Source organism: Protopterus annectens, chromosome 2.part2 (assembly GCF_019279795.1).
Source record: "Protopterus annectens isolate FY-2018-M chromosome 2.part2, PAN1.0, whole genome shotgun sequence".
Classification (NCBI taxonomy): Eukaryota; Metazoa; Chordata; order Ceratodontiformes; family Protopteridae; genus Protopterus; species Protopterus annectens.
Genome location: NC_056730.1, coordinates 1,126,825,358 through 1,126,850,478, shown reverse-complemented (window position 1 = coordinate 1,126,850,478; position 25,121 = coordinate 1,126,825,358). Strand labels below are relative to the sequence as shown.

The 25,121-nt window shown below is 42.4% G+C and overlaps 1 protein-coding gene across 1 annotated transcript in view; it reads right to left on the bottom strand.

The window, feature by feature from the left end:
- MAMDC2 (MAM domain containing 2) overlaps window positions 1–25,121 on the bottom strand; it is a 1,373,080-nt gene that overhangs the window by 562,735 nt on the left and 785,224 nt on the right. The window contains exon 6 of the mRNA XM_044064367.1: window positions 6,485–6,741. Within this exon, the coding sequence (XP_043920302.1) occupies window positions 6,485–6,741 (257 nt within the window). The remainder of the gene's footprint in view (window positions 1–6,484; window positions 6,742–25,121) is intronic.

Genomic DNA, 25,121 nt, shown 5'->3' with positions numbered 1-25,121 from the left:
AAGTTGTGTTTTTTTGAAAAATTTTTCATCTGGCAGCAAGGCAAAAATGAACTGTGGTTAAAACATCAGATAACATTATAAATCTCTGTAAGGGCCTATGGATCTGTGTTCAGGAGTGGACCGGAGGGTCGTGTATGTTGGGTTTGATACTCAATGTTTTGTATTGGCAACGTATAGCTCACAGCTGCGAAACCTTGGTCGCTTGAACAATTTTTTGAGACATCTTTGTGGCGATATAAAATAACTGCCAGAAATGTAACTGTTATAGGTGTCGACCATTGGATGAGCAGAATGTGGACATAATAGTTGTTGATATGAAGAAGAGGAGCTGGAAAGGCTTGTATGAGTTCGGGACTGATATATCAAATGCTTTTTCTGTGTGAAAGGTGTTGCTGACACATGACTCTATTATTAGTAATAGTGAGATGGAATTTGGCCACCATATGAGCGAATCCTGACCACTTAGGTTGAAATACATACAATAACTGTTATTTTGGTCTGTGAGGTCGACAAATTTATATCGTTTGGAAGGGACATACCGGACTATATACAGGTTTGGTTTATGGACAAATTTTGGACAATGTATTTCAATTGTAGTGTTTACACATGGTATAACACAGTTGTGAGTTCATCACACTGCAGTTGGTTGTAAGGCAATATTGAGGCCTAACAATAGTGTAACTCTCAAAGATTTTTGCAATGTATTTAATAACATTATTGGTGCAAGTAATGTATGAATGAACAAAAACACTGTTATGTTAATTGCTTCCATATGAATATTGATGTTATAGGGGATGGTCAAATTTTGAAAAAAAAATTGTATTAGGTGGATGATGTTTCAACTGATGTGAAGATTATATTAGTGTAAGTGTTTGTGATACTTACTAATGCAGTATATGAAGGCATAAACATGTTTCCTTGTGGAACTACTCTAGCACATATAAGTTGTGTTATACTTTGGGAGGTAATATTGGGATTGCTTTTGAGATGGATCTGGTCACCATATTGCAAGGCTTGTCTGCTGACAAACATGATTTACATGTTTTTGGATTAGATAGGTCTGGGGAGCAAAAGGGTGATACTGGTGTCCATAATGTGGTTGACCAATGTGTGGATTTATTTAGTAAACTAACTAAGGGTATGACTAATTTACATACTATCGTTTGGCATCTAAAATTATTCAAAGCTTATCAGGCTAAGAACATTACATCAAGAGGCCTTAGGGTTCGGACAGCATCTTATGTGAGTGTGGTAGATGATATACTGATTCAGGAATGGACACAAGCACAGCAAGATGCATCAATGACTTTTGTCAATATTTTGTCATCATACTATGAGCGAATGGTTGATAAGAACTGTGCAGATGTACAACAGGTTTGTGACAAATTAAAACAATTTGAGGGACAAACCCAATATCAGGTGTGTTTAGCTAAATTGACCAAGGATTTTTTAGCATTAAAGAAGTCTTTGAAACAGAAAAATCCAAAAGTTCAAATGAGATATTAAAGATTATGAGCAAGTGAAACCTTTTGACCTTCAGAAAGTGTCATGTTTTCCGAGGCGGTGGTGGTGGTGGGGGGGGGGGGTAAAGTAGTTAGAACAAAAAGAAAAAGACCTAGGCCAATTCTCAAGAAATCTGGTGTGGAGTATAACAGTACCTCGGGGGATGATTCATCAGTCACAGATGTTGAACAAGGGGTCACCTATCTCTAAGAAGCAACGGGGTATGGACTACCCTTTAGGTCCGAATGACACAGAGGAGGTAGAAAACATAACAAACAAACAATGTACAAATGTTACATACTTTACGACATCGGCGAACAAAGTGCATAATGTTCATAATATCTCCTCTGTAACTTTAACGTGGAACAATACTTATTGAATAAAGGACTTAAATATATTCCTGGCTTTTTTGTCACTGAAGACAGTGTGGTGGATGATTTATTAGCATTCTGTCATATACTTAATTTAAAACTATATTTTGGTTCTCAGAATAGGCTCATAGATCTACTGACTTTCGATTTTGAAAGTCTAAATTTATGCCCCCCATGGATAAACATGTATCAATATTCCAGGAATCAGCCATAAAAGATTTACACTTTAAGAATTGTGAAGCTAAGATATTGAATCAAAATTTAACTACTGAGGAACAACAGGCATTTAAGTATTTGAAGAACAATACAAATATTGTCACTGTTCCAGCTGATAAAGGTGGGGTGGTAGTGGTTATGGATACTGAATATTATATATCAGAAGTACATAGGCAGTTAAAAGATGCTAGACCCTATATTCCCATGCCACTTGACCCCACCTTTCATTTCAAAAGACAGATTGACACATTTTTGGATCTGGCATGTGATGAGGGAGTGATTTCATCACAGACTAAACAACATTTAATAGTGGATGACCCCCAAAAACAAATCCTCTATTTGTTGCCCAAGATTCACAAAAATTTAGAGAAGCCACCTGTCAGGCCAGTAGTGTCTGGTTTAGGATCCCTAACTGAACCCCTTTCAGCATTTTTAACTGAACATCTGCAGCCATTAAGGGTAGTTAGATCAAGAATTCAAGATACGATGGAATTTCTTACAATAATAGAAAATTCTCAGTTGGAATCACATTGGCTACTATGCACATTAGACGTGACAACATTATATATGAGTATCCCACATAGGGCTGGTTTGAAGCTGTCAAATATTGGTTGGAGAAGATGGATGTATATCCTCCAGGCTTCAATACATTATTACTGTGCATGGTTAAACACGTGTTAACTAAAAATGTTATATATTTTCAAGGGGATTATTATTGACATGTTCAGGGAACAGCAATGGGGGCATCTTTTGCCCCCATATATGCTGATTTGTTTATGGGCTACTTAGAGGGTTTGCTTATATATGACAACTCACACAGCATTTTTTTGTCTGAGATAGATATCTGGAGAAGATTTCTTGATGACTGTTGGTTAATTTGGCATGGTGGTGAAAAATATTTATTAGAGTTTGTTCCAATATTTGAACAAAAATAAGTGGGGAATTGAATTTACCCTTAATGTGGATATGCAACAGATACATTTTTGGATGCAACAGTCTCAAGAAATAATGTCAATACGTTGGCATCCAAGATATTTCGTAAATATCCACAATATAATAATTTATTTGCTACCAGTTTGCATCCTCGCCACATTATTGAAAATATACCACAGTCTCAATTCCTACGGGTGAAAAGAATTTGTTCTCCTCCAGATAGCTATCAATATTTTGAGGATGATCTCACACAAAGATTTTTGGTTAGGGGTTACCAATATAATAACATCAGGCCAGCCAAAAAATGGGTAGCCAGTCGAGATAGTTCTGAAACGTTGAAATACCATGGCAAAAGGAGTGGTGACGAAAATACCATCAGGTTTATCACTATGTATGGCAGGAATATTAACATTATTAGGGATATTATCAACCAAAATTGGAATATTCTGTTAGCCAGTGAGGAATTATCTATAGTTTGCTCACAGAGAAATGTCAGTTTTCATACAGAAGAAGGCGAACGTTAGGCTCTTAACTTCAACCATTATAAATGGGGCAATAGGGACCAAGGTACAGGAGAACAGTGTACGTTGACTGGTTAAAGAGTTTATGGATCATTTCCATGTGGACATTGTTCGTCATGCAGACAATATGTTAAAAACAAAACAGTTCTCTAGTAAAAATACTAGTAGAGTATATGACATCAGATTCTTTGCAAATTGTGGATCAGATTGGCTGGTGTACTTAGTGACATGCTCATGTGCTGCCTTTTATGTAGGGCAGACTTCGACATCTATGCAGGTCCGTATATCTGAACACTTTAGTGATATCCAGAATAAACGTACATCAAATGCCCTATATAAGCACACACTTAAACACAGTAATGCTAAGTTTCATTTCATGATTATTGATAAAGTATGGGGGGACAGAACAAAAACCGGGGTGGCATGTATTATTAAATAAAAAAGAGAGGGATTGGATCATTAAACTTGGGGGGTTGTTTTCTCCTTGCCTTAATGACCACCTGTAATATATGTGTATTACTACAGTCCTGACAATTTGAGTCTGTTGTTGCTTTAAATACTGATGTATCATGGTGTAATGACAATTAATCATGGTATAAGTAAGAGTGATTTGTGCTTTTGTATTTATCACTGAAGAAGGCAAGGTTGCCGAAACCGGTCTGAATTTTATGGTGTTGCCACAATAAAAGAAGGTTGGATATGCTTACATGGTGCTGGCTTTGCTTTTTTGACATATATAAAAAAATGAGACCACAATAAATAATTTCAAAACATTTCCCACCTTTAATGTGACCTATAACCTGTATAATTTAATTGAAAAACAAAATTTTTAGGGGAAAAAAAATAAAAAATGTACAATAAGCTGGTTGCATTAAGTGCACACACCCTTAAACGAATACTTTGTTGAAGCAACTTTTGATCTAATTACAGCATTCAGTCTTCTTGGGTAGGTGTCTATCAGCATGGCACATCTTGACTTGGCAATATTTGCCCACTCTTCCTTCCAAAAGCACTCCAAAATTGTCAGATTGCAAGGGCATCTCTTGTGCACAGCCCTCTTCAGGTCACCCCACAGATTTTCTATTGGATTTAGGTCTGGGCTCCGGCTGGGCAATTCCAAAACTTTAATTTTCTTCTAGTGAAGCCATTCTTTTGTTGATTTGGATGCATGTTTGGGGTCATTGTCATGTTTAAAGGTGAAATTCCTCTTCATCTTCAGCTTTCTAGCAGATGCCTGAAGATTCTGGGCCAAAAGTGACTGGTATTTGGAACTGTTCATAATTCCCTCCACCCTGACTAAAGTCCCAGTTCCAGCAGAAGAAAAGCAACCCCAAAGCATGATACTGCCACCACCATGCTTCACTGTGTGGCTAGTGTTCTTTTAGTGATGTGAAGTGTTGTTTTTGTGCCAAACGTAGATTTTGGAATTGTGGCCAAAAAAGTTCAACCTTGATCTCATCAGACCATAACACATTTTCCCATATGCTTTTGGGAGACTAGATGTATTGTTTTGCAAATTTTAGCCATGCCTGGGTGTTTTTCTGTGTAAGAAAAGGCTTCCATCTTGCAACCCTACCCCATAGTCCAGACATATGGAAAAAGGGGATCACCTGTCCGCTCATGATTGGCAGTGAGGTTTTACAGTGTTGAGTTGCCAGCCCAGCACCCAACCTTCCACAGAAGGCACACACACACACACACACACACTCACAACCTAGGGCCAATTTAGAGTGTCCAATCCACCTACTGCATGTCTTTGGAATGTGGGAGGAAACCGGAGCACCCGCAGGAAACCCACGCGACCACAGGGAGGACATGCAGACTCCACACAGAAGGCACCCCAGCCGAGGATCGAACCGGAGAACCTCTTGCTGTGAGGCGACAATGCTAACCACTGCACCACCGTGACCGCCCATATGTAGCACACAAGTACTTGCCAGAAATTCCTGCAGCTCCTTCAGTGTTGCAGTAAGTCTCTTGGCAGTCTCCCTGATCAGTTTTCATCTTGTCTTTTCATCAAATTTGGTAGGATGTCCAGTTCTTTGCAACATCACTGCTGTCCCATATTTTCTCCCCTTTTTGATGACTGTTTTCACTGTGTTCCATGGTATATCCAATGCTGTGGAAATGCTTTTGTACCCTTCTCCTGACTGATACCTTTGAACAATGAGATCCCTTTGATGCTTTGTAAGCTCTCTGCAAACCATGGCTTTTGCTGTAGCAGGCAACTGAGTAAATGTCAGGAAAATCCGAGTAGGACAGCTGAACTTTATTTGGGGTTAATCTCTTTAATTAATGGCAGGTGTGTACCCAAGAAGACTGAATGCTGTAATTAAATCAAAAGGTGCTTCAACAAATTATTAGTTTAAAGGTGTGCACACTTCTGCAACCAGCACATTGTATGATTTTTTTTATTTTTTTATATTTGTTCCCCTAACAGATTTGTTTTTTCAATTGAATTGCACAGGTTATAGGTCACATTAAAGGTGGGAAAAGTTGAAATGATTTATTGTGGTCTCATTTTTTTTTATATCACAAAAACCTGGCATTTTAACAGGGGTGTGTACACTTTTTATATCCACTGTATGTGTGTGTGTATATGTATATATATATATATATATATATATATATATATATATATATATGTGTGTGTGTGTGTGTGTGTGTGTGTGTGTGTGTGTGTGTGTGTGTGTATGCACTACATATGCATGTTTCTCTAGGTGTAATCTAGAAGAATGAAGCCAGTCATGAATGGCCAACATTTCTCAATGATGAAAACATTATCTTAAACAGCAATATTCATCTATTCTATACAGCGTAAAAGGAATAAAAATTCTCTTTTTTAGGAAGAGTACATCATGATGCTATAAGCAAACACTACAATTTGCAACTAAGCAAAAAAAAAAAAAAAAAAAAAAAAAAAAAAAAAAGAAGTCCTACCGCAATTGGATAAGGAGCCCTAATATTCACTTCAGCTAAATTCCATTTGGATGGTGTATACTCCTCAGCCTTCCAGATCTCTTCATAATGGCCATACTTATCTCTGGTATAAAGCATGAATTCGATTTCACTTGCTTTCTGGATTTGATAATGAAAGGAAAAACATCCTGACATTGGTGTTGTGGTGATAGGTGACATCAGCTGGGCTACTTCTTGGATCCTCTTGGCATAAATCGAATCAACATACATGTAGTGGCCTGTAAAAACATAAAATTACTGCACTGGGAAGGGAAACTCATGTGAAAAACACAAACATTATGTGCAATATCCATTATCCTACATGCGACCCCTTCATCAGGTTGGAGAATAAGTTATTCACTTTTTCCTGAACAATAACATCATAATGTACTGTGCAGAACAGCAGAGAAAAGACTGCTGACATAGCTTGGATTGGTCCATACTGTAAGGAAATGCAACCTCCTACATGGCATCAAAATCTGATGGACTACAGAAATACCATAAAAATACAGCGGGAGATTTACCTGGGTTCAATACAGAAACAGTCACCAAACTGGTTGTTCGGACAGCCGATCAATTTTGTGTCAAAATTAAAAAGAGGATCTGTCCAGCTAGTATTTAATAGCTTGCTTTGTGTAGTATCACTTCACCATTCTGAACTAGTGGAACAATTTAATTTCAAACACATTTTGTATTTAAAGATATTTCTCTATAGGCAATACCTGCTATTCTTTGAATGCAGTTCCTTGCATAATGTTTGTAAATGATAATAAAAAATATCAAGAGGTGGTAATTGTATAGCTTTTCTAAAATGTAGGTTATATTGAGTTTTACTGGCTTCAGTATGACGAGAAAGCAAGAGTAAATAATGAAGCCAAATTTTGATTTTGGTTTTAGAATCAGATTATGTCCAGCAGAGTGGACATCAGGATAGTCAGAAAACACACAACTATTAGGTATTAAAACACACACAGTTAAGTAATGGAAAAGCAAAAAAAAGTATCACTGAAAACCTCTTATTAAACAGAAGCAGTTTGGAAATATTGAAAGTACATCTTGGCAATACTGCTATTGTCCAATACTGTAACAGTATAAAACCTGCAGTCTGCTATTCATCAGGCCTAACCTTTCCTATGCTGTTTCTGGATACCATCTTCTTCTTACCTAGGGAAAGCATCAGGTTATTAAAATTAACAGAGTAAACAAAGGTTTTTATGTATTTTTATTTACTTGGGAAACCAATAATCAAAAATAACCAACTGCAGGCTCAGCCCAGAATACATGCTACAAAAGTACACAAAAGTAGTGTACAATAATAAACGCTGAGGGGCATAAAGATATCAGTATATATAAATAAAATACCATCAATGCAGTAAAGAGTTGACATTACATAATGTATGATAAAACTAATAAAATTGTTAGAACTGAGCTGAGTTACTGTAGTAGTACTGTGCAGACATTTACATAACAAATGAATCCCATGTTACAGTGGTGTTAGAAAAGAGAGGGGGTAGAACAGACCGGTAAGTTAAGGTGCTGACGTTTTGCTTAGATGACAATTTCTATACTGTGGTACTTGCAAAAAGAGAATTTACTACTAGGTTCTGAAAGTAGTTTAGGTGTATATTTATATTATACTTGATGGAATTAGCATAGCTTAGGTGCAAGCACAAACAAGATGTGGTTGAAGCAATGATGTCTATTCATGTGTGTGTGTGATGGGCAAGAGGATGGCGTGTTGGTTCTGAACTGGATTAGCTCCTGAGGTTATAAGTGGGGGAGCTGTGATGAGGCTCATGGGGAACAGTAATGAAATGTACAGATGGAGCAGTTTAAAAAGTCGTGAGCCTAGAAGAACGTCTGCTCTGCCAAGAACTGGGACCATTTAGCTTTGGAGAGCATGGGGCAATAATGCTCTAGATATGGATAGTTGGTTATGAAATGGCACACTTTGTAGGAGATGCACTACAATCTTGTGGTGTTTTTGCTTGTTGCAAATACTGGCATGCCAGATTACAGCTGTGTGAATGGGATGCCTTTGCCTATGGCAGCTTTGGCAGACAGAGACAGAAATTGAGAATGTATTATGGCCCATAAAATTAGGTAGTTGATTTTAGACCTGATTTTCTCAATGTGCATCTAAAAGTTCAGGTGTTGCTCTAAACAAATGTCAGGGCATCCAAAGGAAGTGGTGGTTTCTATGTGGATACTGAATTGCTCTTTGAACTGGACAGAGTTGGGATATACTGACAGTCATTTGCTTGTTCCAAAGATAATGGTTCCGTTTTTTTAAGGATTGATTGCAAACGTTTTAAAAGTAAGCCATTTGTTTAGTTCTAGGTCTATAACTGAAGCATATTTGGGATATCCAGGGGTCTAGTACTGGATTTTTAGAGGACCCTGACATCTGCATAAAAAATAAGCTGTAATTGAGACAAGGTAAATGAAGTTTGTTAGTACTTTTTGAAAAGAGGACAGGGGCAAGTATTGAGCCTTGTGGAACATCTGATTGAGGTATGGCTTTTGTGAGAGGGCAAAGTTAAAAGTTATGTTCTTAACGTAACTAGGCATCTAATTTAAAAGTGCACCATGTAAGCCAAACCGAATAAAACTCCATCAGATATATCTGATGAAGCGTTGAGAAGCAACGCGAAAGCGCTTATACCACTGCAGTCTGTTTATCTGTTGTTCAATAAAGCTTGGACTTTTGGTTTTACCTGAAGATTTTGGAGTTTTATTCGGTTTGGCTTACATGGTGCACTCTTTATTGTTATTTTACTTGGTTCACTTGGATTCTATAAGAGTGCTTTGCTTGGCGGTATTGTTCTATTTGCTGCTAGGCATCTAATTTGTCCATTTTCATTCTTCCTCAATGTATGGGTTTGGATCCAGCTCAGCCATTTATTCCAGACTTAGGATCCAACTCTCAAGTTCCTTCCTGTACCCCTAATGCTCTATTAGGTTCATAGGTTCATAGGTTTATACTAGGCTATCTGCCCTAAGGCATTTATAAGCCTAGCCCAAATTATTGTGGCTTACGCCACCCCTTATATGAAAAAATACTGTGCCCATTAGTTTGTTGTGCCTCTGTCCAGCAGTGACACAGAGATGATTCCCGGGGTAAACCTACGATCTCCCATCCACAGGTCTAGATTTCTCTTGAACAGAGTCAGCGAGGTGCTCTGCCTCACATGGACCGGGATTTTATTCCACAGCATAGGGAGTCTCTGAGTGATAAATCTATCCCTCCAGCACATCCTATTTATATCCGTGCTAAGGTTTAAGTCGCTTGCTCTAGTGGTTTTGGTGGATTTGGATTTTTGAGGTGGAGCATGTCCATTAATTCCGGGTTGGACATGGCCTTGTATGTCAGGCACATGTCACCTCTGAGCAGACGGTATGCGACTGAATAGAGCTGGAGTTTCTTCAATCTGGCAGCATATGACAGATTTTGGAGTCCCTTTATCCTTTTGGTGAGGAACTTTGGGGTCTCTCCAATTGCTGCAGATGTCGGGTGAGATACATCCCGAATGGGGCATTGTACTCGATCATTGGTCTGATAAGTGAAGAGTACAGGGGAACAATGACCTCACTAGATCTGGATGTGAATCCCTTCATGATCAGGTGGGCAATGTAGAAGGTCTTTCTAACCACTTTAGCAATGTGAGTGTCAAAAGAAAGGCCACTGTCAACCTGGGTCCCCAGGTCCCTGATAACCTCTTCTGTGCTTAGTGGATTGCCACCTATATGGTAGCTTGGGGTTACCTTGTTTTTCCCGAAGGGTATGACTATACATTTTTTGGCGTTTAACTTCAGGCCATGGCTCTGGCACCAGCTATCTGTTTCCGTGAGTCCCTTCTGAAGGATATCAGTGTCCGATGCACTTTCCACTATGGCGCCCAGTTTGCAGTCATCTGCAAACTTTGTCAGCCAAAGTCCTCCCATGTTGGCCTGTACTTCTGAGAAGTAGATGCCAAACAATAGGGGGCCAAGGACCGAGCCCTGTGGGACACCACTTGTGACCGGCTTGGAGTCTGACACAGCGCCAGCAACTCTAACCCTGTGGGTTCTGCCCTTAAGCCAGTTTGCAACCCATCTTGTGACATATGGGTTTACATTTAAGCTGGTAAGTTTTTCTACAATACCCGAGTGGGTATTGTGTCGAAGCCTTTGCAAGGTCAAGGTAGGCTGTATGGACTGCCTTTCCTCATCAATGGCCTTGGTGACTATTTCAAGAAGTCGACCAAGTTCAAAAGGCATGATCTTCCCTTGACAAAGCCAAACTGGGTCGGGTCCAATGTCTGCAAGTCCCCTATATCTTTGTTTATGAGCTCCATTATGATCCTCTCCATAGCTTTGCAGACTAGACTTGTTAAGCTTATGGGGCGGTAATTACCAGGGTCCGTAGAGGCGCCACCTTTGTGGAGTGGGACCACAGTTGCCGTACGCCACTTCTTGGGCACGTATCCTGTGGTAAGGCTGAGATTAAACAGCTGCCTTATGTGCGGGTTTAATTCCTCATTTAGCTCGTGTAGCACACAGCCGGGGACACCATCCATTGATGCTGTGTTTTTAGCTTTAGAGAGAGCAGCTTTCACCTGCGCATTTGAGATGTCCGGGAGGCTACACTCGGCTGGGATAGTTATCTCTCCTTTAGGGAGAGGGGTGAAGTTTGCACTGAACCTGTCTGCCAGTATGTTGGCAATGTCTGTGGGTTCAGTGATTTTTGTATCATTTTGGACTAATTCTGAGCATATCTGTGAGTTTCCACCCAGGTTCCTAACATAGCTGAAAAAGGCCTTATGATTGTCCTTTGAATCCATGGCAATTTTTCTCTCAAAATTGGCCTTAGTTGATTTTATGAGTGCTCGTATTTTTTTACTAATAATGATATTGCATCCCCAAAGCCTCAAATTGTGTTTGCTGCCCTATCCCCATAGTAAAACAGGGACAGCAATAGTTTGATAGAAAGACAGGACTCAAACCTGGAACTGTAGGTTCCAAAACAGTCAAATAGGTTTCTCCAGGAACTTGTATGGAGGATGGATGGGATAGAAGTTGAGGAAGAATGAAAATAGACAACACAGATGCCTAGATATGGTAAGAACATAACTTAAATCTGATGTTGTTCTTTTCATTCTTCCTTAACATATGGGACAGTGTCCCCAGCTACGTTGATCTTGGGAAGCCCCCATGGAAAGAGATTCCAGAGTACCCCCGAACCAAAGCCTCTGTTTCTAGAAATAATATCCAATTTGTAATGAGTAACAACAGTATGAGCACTGGACCATGTGGCTGCAGCGTAAATGTTGTCAATATATGTTCTTGACCAAAAAGTAGATGATGTGGCCATGGATCTAGCTGAATGAGCCATGGGAGATTTGGATAATGTCATGCCTTTCTAAGAATAAATTCAGGAAATGCACTCTGTTATCCAGTTTTCTAGTGTGACTTTGGATACTGGCTATCCTAGTCCCTTATCTTTTTGGAAAAAAGGAAACAAAGATTTGATCTGACTTTCTGAATTGCTTTGTCCTGTAAAGATAAAAATATAATTGTCTGTGCACATCAAGAAGATGCAGCATGTACTCTCCTTCATTAGATAAATTTGGAAAGAAAACTGGTAAATGGATGGAGTGGTTAATGCCATTTACCTAAAGTGGCTTCTGAGAATAGCAAGGGCTAGTCTTTAAGGAAACCCTGCCCTTAAGAAAAATTATGCATGGAGATTTTGGAAAGAGCCTGGAGTTCAGATATTCTCTTTGCAGATGTGATGGCTACCAAGAAAACCTTTTCCATGACAGAAACTTCAGATCAGATTCAGCTGAAGGCTCAAAAGGTTTGTGTTAGCCCTTGTAGTACAACTGTCAGATCCCAAGGTGGTGAGGGATCGTTTACTGGAAGCCTTAGAAGAAAAATTCCTTTCATGAAAGCTTTACATAATTTAGACCAGCAGTCCCCAACCACCAGGCTGTGGATCATTTGGTACCAGGCCAAAGAAACTTTTAGGCAGGGAAAGAAACAAAAAAAGTGAATATGTGTGTGGGTGTGTGTGTGTGTGTGTGTGTGTGTGTGTGTGTGTGTGTGTGTGTGTGTGTGTGTGTGTGTGTTTCTGTCTGTATGTGTGCATGAAAGCAGACTGTGTGTGTGAAAGCATAAGAGACTGTGTATGTGTGTATGACGGAGTGAACAGTGAGATCGATTAAGCCATTATTTTATACTCACTAAACAGCACTTTTGCTGTTTAGCGAGTGTAAAATAATAAATAAAATGGAAAACAAGTGTGTGTGTGTGTTTTTCTGTCTGCGTGTGTGAGTGAATGGGTGTATGAAAGCAGGACAGACTGTCCCCCGGATTCACTAACCTCCTATGCAGGACTGGCATAGTTCTGCATGGAAGCGCCCGTTTAGGAGCAGGACGGCAGCGCAGCATGCATAGTAATGAAGGTGAGATGGCCGAGCTCCTAGGCTTACATGGAGAGTGTCAGAGCAGAGCTCTCAGAATAAACATGCCCCTGCAATGTCGAACAGCAGAAGCTGTTAAGAAATGAGCGAAATTACTCACAGGTGCCCTCATATCCCCACCAACAGACCCCCATGTGTACAACAGCAATAGGACATATAAAAGAAAAAAAACATTTATTTCTTTTAAAAATCCGATTAAAGCTAACCGTAGGTGTGCGGGTGTGCCAATCACTTAGCTATGGTTAATGTAGCTGAAATAGCAAAAGGAGGATAAAAAGCAAAATATGTGCAAATGAAGCAGTACAGCAATATCGTAGTGGACAGAGCGTTCGTCTCACGAGCAGTCAACCCCGGTTCGAGTCCCACTGCAGTACATTCCATTTCCATGTCATATCACTGTTATGATCAATATATTTAGTTGTGTAACCTAATAAATAACATATATGTGTGAACTGGAGTAGTAAGCTGTGTAATGAATGATAACCCCATACACTTGCCAAATTCACCACCTCCCCAAGAACCAGTATTACTGTCTAAAATATAGCAGTAGTAAGGATAAATAAGCATGAGTAAGCAGGTGTAAGTATGTTTGCATGACAGGAAGCAGTGCTTACACAGAGTAAGCAATAGTGAGGCTAACCCTGTGTAAGCGGATGTCACTGGAAGTTAGCAGTGCTTACCGTCGCGCAAACCCACTGACAACTGCATAAAAGTGCTTCAACCACTCCGTATCCAATGGGCCTTGTTCTGACCAGCAACAAATTAAACAGTCCCTGCAAGTTTCGAACCCAGGAGCCCGCACACCATAGCCAATGTGATTTAATACTAAGCCACCGCAGATATACATTACCCTGATGTATCCACAAACATAGCATTCAGTAATACCATTCAACATTACAGGACATGTAGTTAAATATGTAGATGTATGTGTGTGTGTATATATAAATATAACTAAATAGATTTTTTCACCACTTACCTATCAGCCCCTTTTTCTTTTCTGTTAAAGAAATTAGCGAGAAGGTAAGTGGGAGTAAGCGGGTTTAAGCCTTTGTGCGGCGGTAAGCAATGCCTCCACTGGTTAAGCAATGTACAAGCTGAGTGCAAAAAGCTGTAACCAGAGGTTAGGATTACTTACCCTCACGCAAACCAGCTGGTTTGCATGAGGGGAAGCAAACCAGCACAAACCCGCTTACAATTGCCTTAGTCACTCTGTATCCAATAGCTCTCATCCTGCCCATCAACAAAATAATCTACCCTCCCAAGTTGCAAACCCTGGACCCTGCACACTATAGTCAAAGTGAGTTAACACTACGCCATGGCAGATACACATACAGCGAATGTCAAACCTGGGACATCGGTTCCGCAGAAATGGGAGATGAGCTGGGCAGGTGTGTGAGCAAACCGCTGTTCCTCAAATCCCTGGCTACCAGTGACAGAAACAGTGTAGACCAGCTAAGTCTAATATTGACACAAAACAGGTCCGTCCCTGGTGGGACAAACCAAAAATTGTGTGTCAATCTGATGTTTACATGCGTCTCAGAAGATGAACAAGGCAAGGCTCGTACATACGTGGACTAAATGGATGAAGAGCCTGAAGAAGCTTGGGTCGAGACAGTATACTGGATAAGTACCGAAACGTGGAGAGAGGGCAATGTGTGGAGGTGTGGTATGGTTGGGCTTGCAACTGGATAATGGATGGTTGCTGTGTACGTGGAGCTTAGGGGTGACTGGGGAAGGAACCATGGGTATGAATTTATGGAAGATATATGCAAATGAAGCAGCACAGCAACACTGCAGTGGGCAGAGCATGCCCCTAATGAGCAGGCATTCTTGGTTCAAGTCCCGCTGCAGCACAGTCTATTTTACATGGCAAAGCACGTTATAACCAATAGTTTTATTGCAAAACCCACTAAATAACATATTTATGAACTGGAGTACTGCAAGAAATGCACATGTGAAGTATCAATGTCAGAATGAATAAGGCACTAGTAAGCAGGTTTAAGCACAAATAAGCAATAGCAAGCATATGTAAACACTTGTAAGCGGGCTTAAGCTTGTTTGTGCGGTGGTAAGCAATGCCTACACTGGTTAAGCAAATCTGAAGCTAACACCCTGTAAGCAGATGTAATGGCAGGTTAGCAGTGCTTACCTCTGTGCAAACCTGCTAACTGCCTAAAAGTGCCTTAACCACTCTGTATCCAATGGCCCTTGTTCTGCCCAGAAACAAAATAACCAGCCTCTGCTAGGCTCGAACACAGAACCCCACACACCATAGCCAAAGTGATTTACCACTAAACCATATCAGGTATACATAACCCTGATGTATTCAAAACATATCAACCAGCCCAGTCATTCAACAGTACAGAGAATGTATTCCAACATGTAAATGCATGTGTGTGAGTAAATATATTAATATCTAAACAGATAAAACATATCAATAGATGTAGATATCTATATCTATATATATATATATATATATATATATATATATATATATATATATATATATGTATGGCCACACATTTGTAAACAGCAATAGTACATTGGCAAATACAAATATGTCCACATGCACCATTAATGGGGGTTGAAATGCCCCAAACAATATACGTCATGTACGAATAGGCATACCCCCCCCTACCACAGCCAAACACGTCCGCCCTGCAATACACTAAAGTGTTACAGATCCTATAAGCAGGACCTGACATGACATGTGCACAACATGTAAACAGTACTACAATCCACCTGTATGATGTCAGGCTGGTATTGGTAACATATAATGCAGTACAGTGTGGCTCCCGTACGAAATGTAAAATATGGAAGCTATCAACATCCCCAGGATACATATACACAGACACATATCTGCAGATACAGATATATATATATATATATATATATATATATATATATATATATATATATATATATATACACATACACATACATGTGACTACACAGACACACAGAGATATGTACAGTAAGATACATATGTAGAAGGTGCACACAATATGGAACAGCCACTATATGCCTACAGTTCACACCTGAACAACTGGACACTGTATTGGCCACCCATCCAATTACAATCATTGCCTGCAACATATACCCACAGACAAGTCATAGGAAAAACACCACACACCGGTTTGCAGAAATGGAAAACCTAAAACCTTTATTTGTGTACTATTACAGTTCTATATGCCATGTCATACAGCTGTGCAGACACTGCCATCCATATAAACAGAGTAATGCAACTGTGAAACAGTGATACTAATACAGTAGTCTGGAAAGATTCACAACTGTCGCTGTTCAGGCCAATGCCTTCATATTATACAATAGTAAAGACAGACTGGGCGACAGGATGCCAAACAATCAACAGTAAGTAATACAGGTGTATAATTCAGCAGCCTCCATCTACACTCTCTACAAACTCACTAGGCGTTGAAGACTTCAGCTGACCAAATGGGATGCAACTGTTACATAACAAGGCATAACTGACACCATCACAAGCACACTGACAAACAGAACAGTCTTGCATGGCAGGAGGCAATAGGCCTGCATTAACCCAATATATGTGAGTAATGCAAATATAGGTGAAGTATACGGTACTGTACATGCAGATACCTTAAGGCAGCCCACCCCTGATACCCCCACATTTTATAACAGCCTAGGTCAGTTATGGTGCACCCCCCCCCCCAGAATCAATACTACAGGCCCATATACCACTGTTACATACACTGGCCTCTGGAGTGCATAAGGGCACATATGTATTGTTTTGGTGCAGCCCACACATATATGGCCCCAGCACCAATGCATGTGTGGGGGATACAACAGCAGTGGAATGATGGCAGCAATGGCAGTGTGATATACACACAGCACACTATAGCAATAACCCACGCCTGGGTGTGGGTAATGCTGGATTTACCCACGGTTGGCGTGGTTTGGTCCCGAGGGCGAAGCCCGAGAGACCAAACAAAGCCAACCGTGGGTAAATCCAGCATTACCCACACCCAGAAGTGGGTTATTGCTATTATACAATGACATTATTTAAGAAAAGAAATAATTACTTTTCTTAAATAATGGCATTGTATAATGCCTCTTTACTGCCCTTCCACAGCTGTCTGGTATTCTGCGGCAGTTCTGATGTACTGCGCATGCCTACACAGTACAGTGTACATCATGTACATCATGCCTACACAGTACAGGAGATCTCCGTTGCTTATTGTAAAGCTGTCTCGCTATGTTAAACCCATTTAACATAGCGAAACAGTTTAAAGCAACGGAGATCTTGCGATCTCCGTTGCTTTTTTTTTTAAAAAAAAACTGTCTTGCTATGTTAAATGGGTTTAACATAGCGAGACAGCTCTGAAATAAGCAACGGATATCTCCATTGCTTATTTTAAAGCTGTCTCGCTATGTTAAACCAATTTAATATAGCGAGACAGCTTTAAAAAAAAAAAAGCAACGGAGATCGCAAGATCTCCGTTGCTTTTTACACTGTGTCGCTATGTTAAAGGAGTTTAACATAGACGGAGCTTTAAAAAGCAACGGAGATCTCCGCTGCTTTTTAAACCTGTGTCGCTATGTTAAACTCTTTTAACATAGCGAGATAGTGTTTTATACTAACGGAAAAAGTCCGGGCGACCGGACCTTTTTCCGTGAGTATATTGAGGGATTTACAACGGGCACGCTGGTTGGGCTGGCCAATCAGCGTGCACGTTTTAGGGGAGGAATTGTATAATACAGAATAACCCCTGACAGCATGTCATATGTGCAAAGCATGGTATGTAGGTGGAGGACAGAGGGTGGAACACAGGCCCATATGTGGGAAACTGTTACCATACACTAAGCAAGTTGCTGGTGTTACAGGATAGTCTGCAGCATACCCTTAGCCAGGGAATTGAGATTAGAAACATAAATGGATGTAGCCATGTACTGATAGCACTCAACACACACACTGCCAGTGACATATCCGATACAGGACCTGTGTAGTGGACAGACAAAACATGATAGGCACACCTCTGGCCACCAACAGGATAAGCCCACAGTTGAGAGCTATGCAGACAGACTGCATTCCAAGGTAACCTAGTATGTACACACACACCCTGTAACACCAGTACTATACAAAGCATAACACAACTCTACTCACACTCTGCCTGTAGTTCTGGAACCTCCTACAAATATGTAGCTGGCCTAAGTGTGCCGGTTCCCCTGAAAGAGGTACTGCTACCTGCTGTCTGTAACACTGACTCCCACACACAGGAAGGATGTCCATCACACAGGAAAGCTAAAGGGACCCCGCCCACATGATGTAGGGATTTATAGTAGCTGGTTGCCATGACAGTGGTAATTGGAAGTACTACACAGCAAGCTGCATGCAGTTAGCAAGTGTAGGACACTTATTGGTGCAGAGGCCATCACCTGATCAAGTGCATCACCTACTAAAGCCAGGCTACAATCTACCCCAAACAGCTCAATCCATTCACAGGAAAGAGAAAGCAAGCAAGAAAAAAAAAATGGAAATAAAAAGACACAAAGAACATTTACAGCTGAAAACGCAGCTTCCAGTCAGTAATATATACTTCCCACAACAGGTATGTGAAGTATATGTACATGTACTAGACTGTAGTACCTGGTCCATAGTACTGTGATAGATGATGTGGAATGCGTTTTATGTGCCAGCAGGTGTTGTTGTGATGATGGTCAACTGAACAACTGCTATGGACAATAGTGTCTGTCCCTGTGGATAGAGGGCCATAGCTGTTAACTGTGCAGGTTAGCATTAACAAGATGTAAGCATAGTGTGTGTTGTGTAATGGGGAATATGCATATGACGTGGCCAATAGCCGGTGGTGGAAGTTATTGCAGTGTGATGGACATGTGAGAGCCATGGACCACCACTGGCTGTATACCCAGGTGAATCTGTAATGTAGCATGGTAGAATGCCATAGGTGTGTAATAGAGTTAACTGCAAACAGGACCCACATATACCCCATCAATGTCAGGCTTTGTCCATACGTGGCACCTGTCTGTGTTGTAGCAAGGCAGAACAGTGCAGCTGTGCAGGGAGGTGTTGTGTGATTGTGAAGCTGATGTCTGAATGTACCCCACATAGAGGTATGCATACATGTACATATGTCACAGATTTAATATCCAAGGATAAATGTATATCAGCATTTATGTCCAGAAATATACATATACCCATGTGTAGACATATACATGTGCACGTATATATGAAGTCACATATATCTACACACATATAGATAAATACCGATATGCAAATGTCTACATCTGTACAAACACACACACAAACAGATGTGTATGGAAAGGCATGTCCCCTATATCACTACCACAGTGATGTGTGCTATGTGCGAGGCAGCAGCACACACAGCAATACAGACAGATATCTACAGCTGGCAGTGTATGCACCATGGCCGGGTATGTCACGTTAGTCCCGTCCTAGCACCACAATGCCCCTGCCTGTGAAGTATGCAATGGGAATATGGGGAAGTATGGCAGATACACATGTGGAGGTGGTCAGGATTGGTAGATATAGAGGACAGTCTACAGGGGTGGTATATGACTCGTGGTGGGTAAACACCGTGGATGGTGTGTGTGGTCCGTGATGTGGATGCCCCATGGTCCCCAATATGGGCACAATAGGAACAAGGCTCCCACCAACTGCCACTCACAACAGCAGTCCATGTCCAGAAGGCGCCAGGTCTGGTGGCTGAGCAGGAGGAGCATGTTGTCAGTGTGAATTTGTACTGGGTGCCTCAGACTGAAGTAGCACATCCCTCATGTGTCTGTGGAGCCTGGTATGGAACAGACCCTAGACCTGAGCTCAGGGGACAGGAACATGTTGGTATGTGCCCTGAGGCCCTGAGGGAGGTGGGCCAACATCCCCTGGGTGATTCCACCTGATGATATTGCTGTAACAGTCAACAAGGAGGCCCCAGGTTGTCACACACATGTGATGTGGCCATGGTCAGATGGGTGTGGAGAGGTGGATCAGCTGGCCGATGGAACATATACATGTTATTGTGTCACTGTCATAGTACATATGTTGGTAGTAATAGTCTACACAATCCTGGTACATGTCCAACAGCATGCACAGAACCCCCCTATAACACAGACTGTCAGATGTGCAGCAATCTCCAAGCAGCCGTAACACTAGCATATATGTAACCATAGTGGTCCTGACAATGGCATGCAAGTGAATAGTCTGTAACAGGCCAGCAATGTTAGTGTCCACACAGGGGACATGGCTACAATCACATAGCAGAAGATGTGGTACAATATACAATGTGGTACGATATACAATCTGTCTAGATGGTAGTTAAGCTGTAGCCATACCTAATGAGTTGTGTGTACAATCTGTTGAAGCTGATATGGTGGGGGGGGTGACAAGAGATGTACTGTGGTAATCTTGCCATAGGAGTCGTTCAGGCCTGTTCCCATCCTCATGTTTTTCTGGCAAGATGGCACACATCAGGCATATTCCGCTGAGGAAAATGATGTCATCATAAACCACCTGGTTCTGCACTACCAGGACCTGTTTGGCAGGACAGCACAAGAACAGCAGGAGCAGACCGCCCTGTGGAAAGATCTTGCCCACAGGGTCAATGATGTCAGCCTGCATAACCGCATTTATGGGCAGGTCCGACATCATTGCAGCGACCTGCTTTGCAATGCACGTCGACATGCTGCCGCAGTCCAAGGGGATCACCTTGCCACGGGAGGGGGCATGCCATCCATCCCCCCTGACACTTGTGGAGAAGCTCCTCACCAGCCTTGTGCCACCTGCCTGTCCAGAACACCATCAACCACTGGACCCCTTCGTGGAGGTGGGGGTCACCCACACAACAGCTGAGGAGAGTACAGGTAAGAACACAGGGCACATCAGTAGACCACTGTTGTGTAAATATCCGCAGTGGTACAGGTAGATCATGCATATCTGATCTGAAATACAAATATTGTGTTGCTGCATTGTAGTAATAAACAGATGTCCAGATGTGGTAGTATTGTGTGAATTTAAGGTTGATATATATTAGTAGTGCACTCAGGCTGTAGCAGTTCCATAGGTGTGGCCACTGACTTTGCATCTCTCACCCACTCATGTAGGTCTCTCCGGGGTAACAGCAAGGTAGCAGCCTGAAGCTGGTGAGTATGTCTTATATAGATGCATGCCAACACACTGGACATGTAATGGTGATGTTATATTCCATGCACACACCTACCCTGAATGCATGTTGTACATGTGCATGTATTGCTACTGTGAAATACATGGTCTCACAGGGGGTGAACATGATGGGGTATTGAAAGGGTATGTCACACACCTGCATGACAACTAACATCCTGTCATTGCGAAATGTGTCCACAAGGGGTAACATACTGTTGGTAGACATGGCCTACAGCAGCGACATGTTCTGGACAACACCAATATACAATGCAACACCAGTGTACATATCTGTAGGGCAATGCCAACTGCTGCTGAGATACACCATGACATACGGCATTACAGTAGTCCACATTATCAGCTGGGTCTAAGCTGCAACATGTGGTGTGCAGTGTATGGGACACTGCAAGCTGACACATATGTGTAGGGCTTACCTGTCATGCATCTGCATAAATGCTGAGGAGGGGTCTCAGCATGAAACACCATTGCACTGCAACAGGGATCCTAAGGAGGGCAGGAATGGCTCTATCTGCATATAGTCAGGTCCAGGACCTGTGGCAGCTGTAACCCTACCCACACTGCAATAGTGACAGCATTGTGTGAACACCACGGGATGTGCACGAGTAGACCTTGCATTCATGCAGAATGGGGGGGGGCATGTATAGGGTAGGCTGAACATACACTGGCAGTTGCAGAAGGCCCACGCTGGTATGAGCAGTGACTGCTGTAGTACACACAAGAAGTGTGATAAACCGTCATGATAAGGGTGTGCACATATATCCCCACATGGTGTGCATGCATTGCGACCAGCAGCCGCACACCTAACACAATCTGTAGACACTGCATGTGAATTTACAGAACATATGTTACATACCAGGTGTGTGTACAGCTAAGATCTGCAGTTCTGTGGTCTCATGCTAGATCACGGATGTGTATGCAAAAGCAATAAAGGTGTGTACACCCCCCCCCCATAGCCACGGTATGCTCTGATGGTTGTCAGTGTAAGCATTTCTGCAGTGGCCATACATGGTCTGTTGATGTTGACAGCTGTAAATCAGGCATCCGGGATTTACCAATGACAACAGTCTACATATCATCCCAGGTATGTGTTGCTGAAACACATAGGGGCTGTGAGAGGTACAGCTGGCATAACTGACACGGTACTACACATTCTGCAATGGGTTGGACATCTGTGACTTGTGGTGCACAGTACATGGCAGGGTGCAAAACAGGTGCACAGCAATAATGTGTACATGGGTGCAGAGGTATCCAGGGGAAGGGGCAGCACCTAGTCATAGCACATGCATCATACACATGTATACCACTGCTAGCATGGTGTGAGTATAGCTGAATTGCATGCTGTACTGTACCATATGTTCTGCATGTTGGCAGATGGGTAATTGAAGGGCTGCGTGTACGATCATTATGCAACCTCACCTGTGTGTGTGTGTGTGTGTGTGTGTGTGTGTGTGTGTGTGTGTGTGTGTGTGTGTGTGTGTGTGTGTGTGTGCGTATCCTGGTGGTTAGTTTGCCTGCAGGTTCACTCTGGCAAAGTGGTGGGAAGCAGATGCATGTATGATGCATGTTTGTGTTTGTGTGTGTGGCCATATATGCACATGTGTGATTGTGGGGTGTTCATACGGCTGTACCACCCTTTGGGACCATGCAGTACATGGACAAGGAGTGCCACATTGCACACCAGGAATACCTGTTTTGTACTCACAGGACAGCAAATAGTATAATATGGCCTGTAGCTTAGATCAGGCATCTGGAGGGAAGGTAGACCCCAGGTACACACTTAATATTGCTGTCAGTGGAGAGGTCACTTACAGCGCAAGTATGCAGCTCTACAGATGCATTGGGGAAGTAACAGTTAACACCAGGGAGTATATCCACATTTTACAGCCGACACATGATGGGCCGACGGAGCAGCTTATCCGGCATGTACTGAGCATTACAGACACATGACACACCAGTGGGAACTATTGTGGGTACAACATAGTAGCCCACACATATAGGGGCCATGCACATCATTCCGGCCATACAGAGGGTGCATACCGAATGACAGCACTGAGGTCATGTTACTCCACTACACACACGTCAGGCAGGTAATATAGCAACAGGCCTTGTGTTGTGGCCGCTTGTGTGGGCATTTAGAGGACTGTGATGTTAATGAGTGGCAGCAATATGTATATGTTAAGTGTGAAACACATAGGGGCTGTGAGAAGTACAGCTGGCATAACTGACACGGTACTACACATTCTGCAATGGGTTGGACATCTGTGACTTGTGGTGCACAGTACATGGCAGGGTGCAAAACAGGTGCACAGCAATAATGTGTACATGGGTGCAGAGGTATCCAGGGGAAGGGGCAGCACCTAGTCATAGCACATGCATCATACACATGTATACCACTGCTAGCATGGTGTGAGTATAGCTGAATTGCATGCTGTTCTGTACCATATGTTCTGCATGTTGGCAGATGGGTAATTGAAGGGCTGCGTGTACGATCATTATGCAACCTCACCTGTGTGTGTGTGTGTGTGTGTGTGCGTATCCTGGTGGTTAGTTTGCCTGCAGGTTCACTCTGGCAAAGTGGTGGGAAGCAGATGCATGTATGATGCATGTTTGTGTTTGTGTGTGTGGCCATATATGCACATGTGTGATTGTGGGGTGTTCATATGGCTGTACCACCCTTTGGGACCATGCAGTACATGGACAAGGAGTGCCACATTGCACACCAGGAATACCTGTTTTGTACTCACAGGACAGCAAATAGTATAATATGGCCTGTAGCTTAGATCAGGCATCTGGAGGGAAGGTAGACCCCAGGTACACACTTAATATTGCTGTCAGTGGAGAGGTCACTTACAGCGCAAGTATGCAGCTCTACACATGCATTGGGGAAGTAACAGTTAACACCAGGGAGTATATCCACATTTTACAGCCGACACATGATGGGCCGACGGAGCAGCTTATCCGGCATGTACTGAGCATTACAGACACATGACACACCAGTGGGAACTATTGTGGGTACAACATAGTAACCCACACATATAGGGGCCATGCACATCATTCCGGCCATACAGAGGGTGCATACCGAATGACAGCACTGAGGTCATGTTACTCCACTACACACAGGTCAGGCAGGTAATATAGCAACAGGCCTTGTGTTGTGGCCGCTTGTGTGGGCATTTAGAGGACTGTGATGTTAATGAGTGGCAGCAATATGTATATGTTAAGTGTGATGCAGGATGGGGTAACACATGGATATATACGTGGGGCTGTCTGTAAAGCCATGGACAGGTAGGTAGTATGGAGCTGTGTGTGTGCATGTGTGTGTGCATACTGTTAAGCAATGCTGTACAGGTTTTAAAGTGTGGTTATTGTTTTCCCCCACAGGTGGCGAGGTGGGTCCAGGTCCCTCCTGCACCCAATCTGATGTATGTGCATGTATGTGGATGGGTCTACATCAGGTCGCAGGGTATACATGCCTCACCGAGCCACCTGTCCATACAGACACCGATGATGATGATAATGGTGAGGCACAGGTGGGGTTGTCAGGGGTCAATACTGTGCCAACATTTGACACCCCCCCTTTTAGCCACCCCACCCCCACACACAGTTATAGTGCCTATACACACCCCACTACCAGTGGCCATAGCAGAGGGACAGCTGGCGTTCAGTGGCAGTGGACGGGAAAGTGTGGTATCCATGCCTACTGTGTCCAGTCACAGCAGGCATAGCTAGATGTCCGGCAGGCTGTCACATAGGCGGATGTCCCACGGTGCTCATGGTAGGGCCGCTTGACATCATGCCCCTAGCAAAGGCAACATAGCTGCAACCAGCAGAAGCATGTTCTAGGCTGTAATGGCTGTGCAGACACGTATTGAGCGTTACACCAGACATGGCCTTAGGCTGCAGAGAGCTGCACTTGCAACTGTAGGGGACAACCTCCGTGAAGTGGTGGCTGCCATCCATGCTT